This window comes from Oncorhynchus masou, chromosome 10 (genome assembly GCF_036934945.1).
Source record: "Oncorhynchus masou masou isolate Uvic2021 chromosome 10, UVic_Omas_1.1, whole genome shotgun sequence".
Taxonomy (NCBI): Eukaryota; Metazoa; Chordata; class Actinopteri; order Salmoniformes; family Salmonidae; genus Oncorhynchus; species Oncorhynchus masou.
The window spans coordinates 513,027-524,341 of record NC_088221.1 but is presented as its reverse complement, the minus strand read 5'-3'; the positions used below and the strand labels follow the sequence as shown (position 1 = coordinate 524,341).

Genomic DNA, 11,315 nt, shown 5'->3' with positions numbered 1-11,315 from the left:
ATGACATTATTACAGGCTCCACCACCCATGTTATCTACATTATTAAATGTCCATGTGGGCTTTGCTATGTAGGTAACACCTCTCGCTCTCTCAAACAGAGAATCAGTGAACATAAAAGTTAAATCAAGAGAATCGACAGGGATTATCCAGTCGCAGTATATTTTAATGACCAAAAATATGATATTTCTACCTTTAGATTTTGTGGCATAGAGAAAGTTAAGATCAGACAGGGGAGGTGATATTAATAATACTCTGAGTAAAAGAGACATTATTTTCTAAAGGGCTTAATGATGAAATGCCTATGTATGTTATGTTGTAAATGTGAACATGAATTAATGCTCCCATTTCAGATTACTCTTGACGTTTCTATTGCGCTGTACCAAATGATTTATGAAAACTTACCTGGTGGGTCGATGTCCTCATTGTGGTTTTACAGACGTGTTTAATACGTTTTATGTACACAATTTATTCGAATATTTATGAAATGCACATTGCTATATTTGGTAACACTTATTTTCCCTAGACTCCAACCCAATTTGATGCATGAAACGGATGTGGGTGGAGCTATGTCTACAATAGCTCTACAATAAACTCACAAAATCTCTGATTAAGGCCTTGAGGCCCATATGTCAAGCTTATTAAAGAGAAATGATACTATCAAGAGCAGTGTGCGAGAAACCTGTACACTGCTGTTGATAGTCTCACTGTTCTTTAATAAGCTTTACATATCTGCCTCAAGGCCTTCGTCAAAGCATTGGCTACATTTTCAAGGTTTTTCTTGAGTGGGCAGCTTGAAGATTCCAGTCAATATTTAAATCACCCAGAAAATATACCTCTCTGTTGATATCACATACTACATTATCAAGCATTTCACACGTTATCCAGATACGGAATTTTAGCAATTGGCGGTCTATAGCAGGTTCCCACAAGAATGGGGTTTAGGTAGGCAGATGAACCTGTAGCCATATTACTTCAACATTATTTAACATGAGATCCTCTCTAAGCTTCACAGGAATGTAGTTCTGAATCTAAGTGGCAACACCTCCACATTTGGCATTTCTGTCTTTTCTGTAGATGTTATGACCATGTATTGCTACCACTATATCATCAAAGGTATTATCTAAGTGAGTTTCAGAGATAGCCAGAATATGAATGTCATCTGTTAGTAGCAAATGATTGATTTCATGAACCTTGTTTCTTAAGCTACATATGCTAACGTGGACTATGTTTAGTACTTTTCAGGAATGCTTGATTGTTTTCATTGCTTTATTGTGAAGTTTAGCAAAAGTAGACATGCTCATGTTATTTATGTTAGTGCAGGGTGAGCTGCACACAGTGGACATATTAGAGCAGAGGGGGGGGGGCGAAATGACATAACAATCATAAAGAACTGAGGACAATGCACATGACAATACTCAAATATAAACACATAGACGATACAACACATTAGGACAAGACCATAAAAGGAATGAAATGTGGTACTAGCAATCAAAAAAGACAAGTAGAAGTAGAAACTGTCTTTGGTTGTCATGAGGGTTACCCCACCTCAGTAAGCATGCCTTGGTTTGGCCATTCTGGAAAGTTTGTAAACCAGCATTGAGAAAGGCCTTATGATATAAAAGGGATCCCTGGTCATGTACACAGCCAAAAGGCGACAGCGGATAGTAGAGGCGACACAATGCTACGCAAGGTTTCCCATCATGTCAGTGTTACACTAACAACTTTTAGTGTAATTTGTTTGGCACAAGATTCTGCAAGACAAAGGCATATTTGCAAAGTGGATCTCATGCTAGTAGTTAGATCGACAAAATGGATGTTACTTCCCTTGGGTTCTACAGTGAGAATAGCTACTATGGTTATAAGGGCTCCATGCTGTCCCCATTGATCCCCATTGATAAAACTCCTCTGTCTCTTCCAGAGTGTCACAGAGAGTTTTGGTGCGGCCATCTCCAGCCTCAACGCAGTTCACCTGACAGATACTGTGATCCACAGGAGTAAGAGGATGATGCTGGACACATTGGGAGTGGGGCTCTTGGGGACCAGTACAGCGGTCTTCAGCAAGGCTCTCCAGTACAGCCAGGTAAACTATACATAAGTAACCTACAGTACTGTACTTCACAACAGACAGGAAACAGGCAAGCAGCAGTGTATATGGCTCTGCTTGTGGCATTTCTGCGTGTAAACAGAAATGCCACGTGCCACAATGGGCACGTGCCTGTAAACTTTGATATCAATCTCGGCATATACTGTACAGTATGGTCATATTTTTACACCAAAATATGTTTGATTGTATATACTTTTTATTTTCAATTGTTTACATGTTTATAGTTATGTATGCCATATGCTACATACCATATATGCCATATGCCATTGCCCCTCCAGTTATTTTTCAACATTTGTGATATATAGACAATTGTGATATATAGACCAAAAAATTTCATCTAAAATGGGGACTTATATGGTTGACTAGAGGCAGGTTACTAATCGGTCCAACCTCAGAGTTTCTGATGCTGTTGATGGTGTGTGATCCTAGTTCTTCAAATCAGTGGAGAGGAGCAGTGTGTGGGGAAGATCAGGGATGACACTGCCACCCCAGTATGCTGCCTTCGTCAACGGCATAGCGGTAAGACAATCTCACATACAGTACACCCCCATATACTTATCAAGTGATATATATTTCAATGTTCCTCCTAATCTCATTATATTCCTATTCAAATCCCTCCCTTTGTCCTTATTTTTCTCTGTGGTAAATGTAACCTGTCTTTGAAAAAACAATTCAAATGTTGAGATTATGTTCACATTTTAACTGAGACTTGATTGACGCATTATACTCTGAAATGTTAATATTTATAAGATGTTAATATTAATAAGAGAATGCATTCTATTAAGTGTTCCGTTTTATCACAATTCCCCCTGTATGTTTCACTTCCTCAAGTTGTAAGTGACCTAATTGTTACGGCTTTCTATGTGTGAAGGAGAGTCAGACCAAAATGCGGCGTGTAGATTGCGATCCATGTTTAATGAACTGAAGAAACACGAATCAAAATACAAACACTACAAAAACAATGAACGTAACGAAAACCGAAACAGCCTAATACTGGTGCAAACTAATACACGACAGACATCAGTACAAAAGGACACTAAGGACATAAGGACAATCACCCACGAAACACTCAAAGAATATGGCTGCCTAAATATGGTTCCCAATCAGAGATAACGATAAACACCTGCCTCTGATTGAGAACCACTTCAGACAGCCATAGACTTATCTAGAACACCCCACTAAGCTACAATCCCAATACAAAACACACCACATACAAAAACCCATGCCACACCCTGGCCTGACCAAATAAATGAAGAAAAACACAAAATACTTAGACCAGGGCGTGACACTAATACTTGGGTCGGTTACTTTCTAAATGTAATCCGTTTACAGAACCTGTCCAAAATTGTGATCAATAACGTAACTTTTGGATTACCCAAACTCAGTAACGTAATCTGATTATTTTCAGTTACCTTACTTTCCCCTTAAGAGGCATTAGAAGAAGACCAAAAGGATCCATCAAATGCACTTGGTGTGTCATCATAGTGGTCTCTGACCTGTGATCAGCTCAGTTGGAAACAAGCTTAACCTTTTTAAAGGCTGACTTGAATGTCATTGATAAACAGAAAAGTGTCATAATGTATTTTTTTCTCGCTCCTATCTGCATTTAATAAGTAATCCAATAAGTAATCATCTAGTTTCTCAAAAGTATCTGTAATCCTGAACTGGGTTGTATTCAATAGAGCAAACCGTGGTAGCACATTTTGTATGTTCAAATTTTAACATTTTGTTCACTTCTGGAGCCTGTTCAGGAGGGTGCAATGTCACAGAACATTCAGACAGAAATACATTTAGTATGAGATATGCGCGTCTGTCATGTAGAATAGGTAATCGTATCAGCTCTATTCTATTTCTACCTTAACGTTTCACCTCTCTGAATGTACCTCGCCTCAGGTGCACTCTATGGACTTTGATGATACGTGGCACCCTGCAACACACCCCTCTGGGGCGGTGCTCCCTGCCATCCTGGCCCTGGCAGAGACTCTGCCCACCCAGACATCTGGCCTGGACCTGCTGCTGGCCTTCAACGCAGGCATCGAGGTGCAGGGGCAACTCATGAGGTTCTCCAAGGAGGCCCACAATATACCTAGCAGGTATAACTGAGAATGCATATAAATGTGTGGATTTGCATGCTTGCAATTTGTTTTTATTGTTTGTACAAATTATGTTGGCAGTTTGTTTTGTATTGCCAATATAATTACTGTATATTTGTAGTCACAAGTGCTTATTCAAATCAGATTTGTGAGTAGAGATCTACAGTACATGCATTGTACAGGATGTATTTTACACACATTAGCTTTTGCACTCAAATTTAAAATATCACATTTCTGGTTTCTGGTGAGCTTCTAATCCCAATCTTCTCCCAATCCTAAACTTTGGATTCTTCTCTCCCAGGTTCCACCCTCCTGCTGTTGTGGGAGTGATGGGCAGTGCAGCAGCTTCAGCTAAGCTCCTAGCCCTCTCCCCAGCCCAGTGTGTCCACTCTCTGGCTATCGCTGCTTCCTCCGCGGGGGCCCCCATGGCCAATGCAGCTACCCAGACCAAACCCCTCCACACTGGCAATGCCGCCTGCAGAGGCCTGGAGGCCGCCAAGCTCGCCCTGCTGGGGCTGGAGGGAAGTCAGGCCATCCTGGATCTCGAGTCTGGCTTCGGGGTCTTCTACTCAGACTATAGTCCCTCGGAGCTCCCTGGGACTAATGGTGGTTGTGGTGGAGGGTTTCGATGGGTTTTGGAGGAGCAGGACGTGGCCATCAAGCGCTTTCCGGCCCACCTGGGAATGCACTGGGTGGTGGATGCCGCCTTGGAAGCCCGGGCTAAGCTTGGAGCCTCCGGAGAACCTGACCTCTGTAAGGTCCAGAAGGTGGTGCTCCGAGTGCCTCCCTCCAGGTACATTGACTGCCCCTTCCCGGCCATGGAGCACCAGGCCAGGCATTCATTTCAGTTCAATGCCTGCTCAGCCCTGCTGGACAACCAGGTGTCCGTGAACTCCTTCAGCGGGCCTCAGATAGACAGGCCGGCCTTGAGGGAGCTCCTGGCCAAGGTCAGAGTCGAGAACCCCCAAGACAACCACCCCAGCTTTGACAAGATGTACTGCGAGGTGACAGTAGAGATGGAGCATGGGGAGAGTGTCACAGCCAGGTGTGATACCTTCTACGGCCACTGGAGGAAGCCATTGAGTCAGGAGGACTTAGTTGGGAAATTCGAGGCGAACGCCTCCACTGTGCTTAGCCAAGAAGCTGTGGAGAGTGTTTTGGACATTATAGGGAATATAGAGAAGTGCCCGGACTGTACGGTGCTGAGATCATATCTGCAGATGAGCAGGCCGACAACCCATCTCTTCAGAGAACACCTTGGCTAACCAAAATCCCAACACTCTCTCAAATCCCATTTGCATTATCCCTCGTCGAACAGCCGTGACAGGATTGCATTCCCCAACACAGGCCTTGAATTTATTGCAATCACACCTGGTATTAAAATGCATGCACTCTGGCTGCACTCTCTCTGCATTGTGTTCGGATCTCACTTTTTCCTCCCATTTATGCAACTTAGTTTGTGGTCACAATTCAAGAAGTAGACCTAAATTAAATATAGCCTATACATCACATGGTCTTGTGGTGCTTTCATTGTTTTTTCAGAGGCTCATTTCCATTTTATAATGCTTGGTGTGACTGTATCTGTACAGCAGATCATCGGATACAGTATATTCACCTCCCTTGGAGGCGTTACAAAGTAGGAGATATTTGTTATTTTTTGTCACTGATCTACACAAAATAACTCAATGTCAAAGCGAAAAGAAAATTGTATACATTTGTACAAATTAATAAAATGAATCATAAAAAATGTCTTTGTCATGTCAAGCCTAAATAAGTTCAGTAGTTATAATTTGCTTAACAAATCAAATAACAACTGTAATACAGTGCTTGACTTGGGCAGGAGCTCACTGGAGCTGAGTTACAGCACCTCACATTTTCTACTGATTGAGCTCCTGTTCCTCTTATAGAATATTAGCACAAAAGTATTGTGGAGCTTTTAATTTAAAGGATTTTCTTTTGTAATTAATACAAAACAAAAGCACCAAAAAAATAACAAAGAAAATGCTGCCAGGCATACGAAATGAAGTATTGCTTAAGCAAGAAATGGGACAAGAATAGAGCAGCAATGACAGTCACAACAACAATAAGCGTTATGGGTCAGTGTTCAGAGTCAGGCTCTGACCAGACGGTCCAGAAACGGACTCCAGTTTTCAAATTACATTTCAATTCTATATTAAAATTCAATGTTTATATATTTAGTTTCAATATGGTAGATATTGCATTCATTTTCTGTGTATCAAGTTTACCAATGTTTCATATATTCAATTTCTCAGATGCATTCAGATTCAGTTTTCAAATTCAGACTCAAAACTGCTCTAAACAACATCCTGGTACTTTGCCAGTCATGAAAAATAGAAGAACAAAGATAACTAACTCACTTCCAGCCAATCGCAAAGTAAAACAGGTTACCACCTGCCCTCATTAATGGCCATTGCGAAGACTGTCTTTCCTGGCAGAAGAAGCAAGAGACAGTAGTGACTGAGCAGTCATATTAACTAACTCTTCTAAGAAAGGAGTCGTAGCCAGGGGAAAATGGTGTCCCTTGAGAGGGCAAGAACAAGATGTATGTCAGGAGAAGTGCAGTATTATCATAAGGAGACGTGTACTAGGAGTACAGAGGAGGAATGGAAACTCTAGTCATTGGCGACTCCATTACCCGCAGTATTAGACTTAAAACGAATCATCCAGCGATCATACACTGTTTACCGGGGGGCAGGGCTACCGACGTTAAGGCTAATCTGAAGATGGTGCTGGCTAAAGCTAAAACTGGCGAGTGTAGAGAGTATAGAGATATTGTTATCCACGTCGGCACCAACGATGTTAGGATGAAACAGTCAGAGATCACCAAGCGCAACATAGCTTCTGCGTGTAAATCAGCTAGAAAGATGTGTCGGCATCGAGTAATTGTCTCTGGCCCCCTCCCAGTTAGGGGGAGTGATGAGCTCTACAGCAGAGTCTCACAACTCAATCGCTGGTTGAAAACTGTTTTCTGCCCCTCCGAAAAGTTAGAATTTGTAGATAATTGGCCCTCTTTTTGGGACTCACCCACAAACAGGACCAAGCCTGACCTGCTGAGGAGTGACGGACTCCATCCAAGCTGGAGGGGTGCTCTCATCTTATCTACCAACATAGACAGGGCTCTAACTCCTCTAGCTCCACAATGAAATAGGGTGCAGGCCAGGCAGCAGGCTGTTAGCCAGCCTGCCAGCATAGTGGAGTCTGCCACTAGCATAGTCAGTGTAGTCAGCTCAGCTATTACCATTGAGACCGTGTCTGTGCCTCGACCTAGGTTGCGCAAAACTAAACATGGCGGTGTTCGCCTTCGCAATCTCACTAGGATAAAGACCACCTCCATTCCTGTCATTATTGAAAGAGATCATGATACCTCACATCTCAAAATAGGGCTACTTAATGTTAGATCCCTTACTTCAAAGGCAATTCTAGTCAATGAACTAATCACTGATCATAATCTTGATGTGATTGGCCTGACTGAAACATGGCTTAAGCCTGATGAATTTACTGTGTTAAATGAGGCCTCACCTCCTGGCTACACTAGTGACCATATCCCCGTGCATCCCGCAAAGGCGGAGGTGTTGCTAACATTTACGATAGCAAATTTCAATTTACAAAAAAAAAAAATGACGTTTTCGTCTTTTGAGCTTCTAGTCATGAAATCTATGCAGCCTACTCAATCACTTTTATAGCTACTGTTTACAGGCCTCCTGGGTCATATACAGCGTTCCTCACTGAGTTCCCTGAATTCCTATCGGACCTTGTAGTCATAGCAGATAATATTCTAATCTTTGGTGACTTTAATATTCACATGGAAAAGTCCACAGACCCACTCCAAAAGGCTTTCGGAGCCATCATCGACTCAGTGGGTTTTGTCCAACATGTCTCTGGACCCACTCATTGTCACAGTCATACGCTGGACCTAGTTTTGTCCCATGGAATAAATGTTGTGGATCTTAATGTTTTCCTCATAATCCAGGACTATCGGACCACCATTTTATTACGTTTGCAATTGCAACAAATAATCTGCTCAGACCCCAACCAAGGAACATCAAAAGTCGTGCTATAAATTCACAGACAACACAAAGATTCCTTGATGTCCTTCCAGATTCCCTCTGTCTACCCAATGACACCAGAGGACAAAAATCAGTTAACCACCTAACTGAGGAACTCAATTTAACCTTGCGCAATACCCTAGATGCAGTTGCACCCCTAAAAACTAAAAACATTTCTCATAAGAAACTAGCTCCCTGGTACACAGAAAATACCCGAGCTCTGAAGCAAGCTTCCAGAAAATTGGAACGGAAATGGCGCCACACCAAACTGGAAGTCTTCCGTCTAGCTTGGAAAGACAGTACCGTGCAGTACCGAAGAGCCCTTACTGCTGCTCGATCATCCTATTTTTCTAACTTAATTGAGGACAATAAGAACAATCCAAAATTCCTTTTTGATACGGTCGCAAAGCTAACTAAAAAGCAGCATTCCCCAAGAGAGGATGACTTTCACTTTAGCAGTGATAAATTCATGAACTTCTTTGAGGAAAAAATTATGATTATTAGAAAGCAAATTACAGACTCCTCTTTAAATCTGCGTATTCCTTCAAAGCTCAGTTGTCCTGAGTCTGCACAACTCTGCGTGGACCTAGGATCAAGAGAGACGCTCAAGTGTTTTAGTACTATATCTCTTGACACAATGATGAAAATAATCATGGCCTCTAAACCTTCAAGCTGCTTACTGGACCCTATTCCAACTAAACTACTGAAAGAGCTGCTTCCTGTGCTTGGCCCTCCTATGTTGAACATAATAAACGGCTCTCTATCCACCGGATGTGTACCAAACTCACTAAAAGTGGCAGTAATAAAGCCTCTCTTGAAAAAGCCAAACCTTGACCCAGAAAATATAAAAAACTATCGGCCTATATCGAATCTTCCATTCCTCTCAAAAATCTTAGAAAAGGCTGTTGCTCAGCAACTCACTGCCTTCCTGAAGACAAACAATGTATATGAAATGCTTCAGTCTGGTTTTAGACCCCATCATAGCACTGAGACGGCACTTGTGAAGGTGGTAAATGACATTTTAATGGCATCGGACCGAGGCTCTGCATCTGTCCTCGTGCTCCTAGACCTTAGTGCTGCTTTTGATACCATCGATCACCACATTCTTTTGGAGAGATTGGAAACCCAAATTGGTCTACACGGACAAGTTCTGGCCTGGTTTAGATCTTATCTGTCGGAAAGATATCAGTTTGTCTCTGTGGATGGTTTGTCCTCTGACAAATCAACTGTAAATTTCGGTGTTCCTCAAGGTTCCGTTTTAGGACCGCTGTTGTTTTCACTATATATTTTACCTCTTGGGGATGTTATTCGAAAACATAATGTTAACTTTCACTGCTATGCGGATGATACACAGCTGTACATTTCAATGAAACATGGTGAAGCCCCAAAATTGCCCTCGCTAGAAGCATGTGTTTCAGACATAAGGAAGTGGATGGCTGCAAACTTTCTACTTTTAAACTCGGATAAAACAGAGATGCTTGTTCTAGGTCCCAAGAAACAAAGAGATCTTCTGTTGAATCTGACAATTAATCTTAATGGTTGTACAGTCATCTCAAATAAAACTGTGAAGGACCTCGGCGTTACTCTGGACCCTGATCTCTCTTTTGAAGAACATATCAAGACCATTTCAAGGACAGCTTTTTTCCATCTACGTAACATTGCAAAAATCAGAAACTTTCTGTCCAAAAATGATGCAGAAAAATTAATCCATGCTTTTGTCACTTCTAGGTTAGACTACTGCAATGCTCTACTTTCCGGCTACCCGGATAAAGCACTAAATAAACTTCAGTTAGTGCTAAATACGGCTGCTAGAATCCTGACTAGAACCAAAAAATTTGATCATATTACTCCAGTGCTAGCCTCCCTACACTGGCTTCCTGTCAAAGCAAGGGCTGATTTCAAGGTTTTACTGCTAACCTACAAAGCATTGCATGGGCTTGCTCCTACCTATCTCTCTGATTTGGTCCTGCCGCACATACCTACACGTACGCTACGGTCACAAGACGCAGGCCTCCTAATTGTCCCTAGAATTTCTAAGCAAACAGCTGGAGGCAGGGCTTTCTCCTATAGAGCTCCATTTTTATGGAACGGTCTGCCTACCCATGTCAGAGACGCAAACTCGGTCTCAACCTTTAAGTCTTTACTGAAGACTCATCTCTTCAGTGGGTCATATGATTGAGTGTAGTCTGGCCCAGGAGTGGGAAGGTGAACGGAAAGGCTCTGGAGCAACGAACCACCCTTGCTGTCTCTGCCTGGCCGGTTCCCCTCTTTCCACTGGGATTCTCTGCCTCTAACCCTATTACAGGGGCTGAGTCACTGGCTTGCTGGGGCTCTCTCATGCCGTCCCTGGAGGGGGTGCGTCACCTGAGTGGGTTGATTCACTGATGTAGTCATCCTGTCTGGGTTGGCGCCCCCCTTGGGTTGTGCCGTGGCGGAGATCTTTGCGGGCTATACTCAGCTTTGTCTCAGGATGGTAAGTTGGTGGTTGAAGATATCCCTCCAGTGGTGTGGGGGCTGTGCTTTGGCAAAGTGGGTGGGGTTATATCCTTCCTGTTTGGCCCTGTCCGGGGGTGTCCTCGGGTGGGGCCACAGTGTCTCCTGACCCCTCCTGTCTCAGCCTCCAGTATTTATGCTGCAGTAGTTTATGTGTCGGGGGCTGGGGTCAGTTTGTTATATCTGGAGTACTTCTCCTGTCCAATTCGGTGTCCTGTGTGAATCTAAGTGTGCGTTCTCTAATTCTCTCCTTCTCTCTCTCGGAGGACCTGAGCCCTAGGACCATGCCCCAGGACTACCTGACATGATGACTCCTTGCTGTCCCCAGTCCACCTGGCCGTGCTGCTGCTCCAGTTTCAACTGACCTGAGCCCTAGGACCATGCCCCAGGACTACTTGACATGATGACTCCTTGCTGTCCCCAGTCCACCTGGCCGTGCTGCTGCTCCAGTTTCAACTGTTCTGCCTTATTATTATTCGACCATGCTGGTCATTTATGAACATTTGAACATCTTGGCCATGTTCTGTTATAATCTCTACCCGGCACAGCCAGAAGAGG

General features: G+C 43.1%; 1 protein-coding gene across 1 annotated transcript; it reads left to right on the top strand.

Moving 5' to 3' along the window:
- The first annotated feature begins 1,643 nt into the window (after positions 1-1,643).
- Positions 1,644-5,885, top strand: acod1 (aconitate decarboxylase 1). The gene is made up of 5 exons (XM_064975466.1): positions 1,644-1,702; positions 1,919-2,080; positions 2,534-2,623; positions 3,998-4,197; positions 4,499-5,885. Exons 1-5 carry the CDS (start codon positions 1,679-1,681, stop codon positions 5,460-5,462), a joined length of 1,440 nt encoding a protein of 479 aa, XP_064831538.1. The 5' UTR covers positions 1,644-1,678; the 3' UTR covers positions 5,463-5,885.
- The last annotated feature ends 5,430 nt before the right edge of the window (positions 5,886-11,315 follow it).

Bases quoted from the DNA above. Each gene is read 5' to 3' on its own strand.
- acod1 (XM_064975466.1), top strand. From the start codon at position 1,679: ATGCTACGCAAGGTTTCCCATCAT. The intron at 2,081-2,533 runs GTAAACTATACA...GTGTGATCCTAG, and splicing joins AGGCTCTCCAGTACAGCCAG to TTCTTCAAATCAGTGGAGAG. The intron at 4,198-4,498 runs GTATAACTGAGA...CTTCTCTCCCAG, and splicing joins GCCCACAATATACCTAGCAG to GTTCCACCCTCCTGCTGTTG.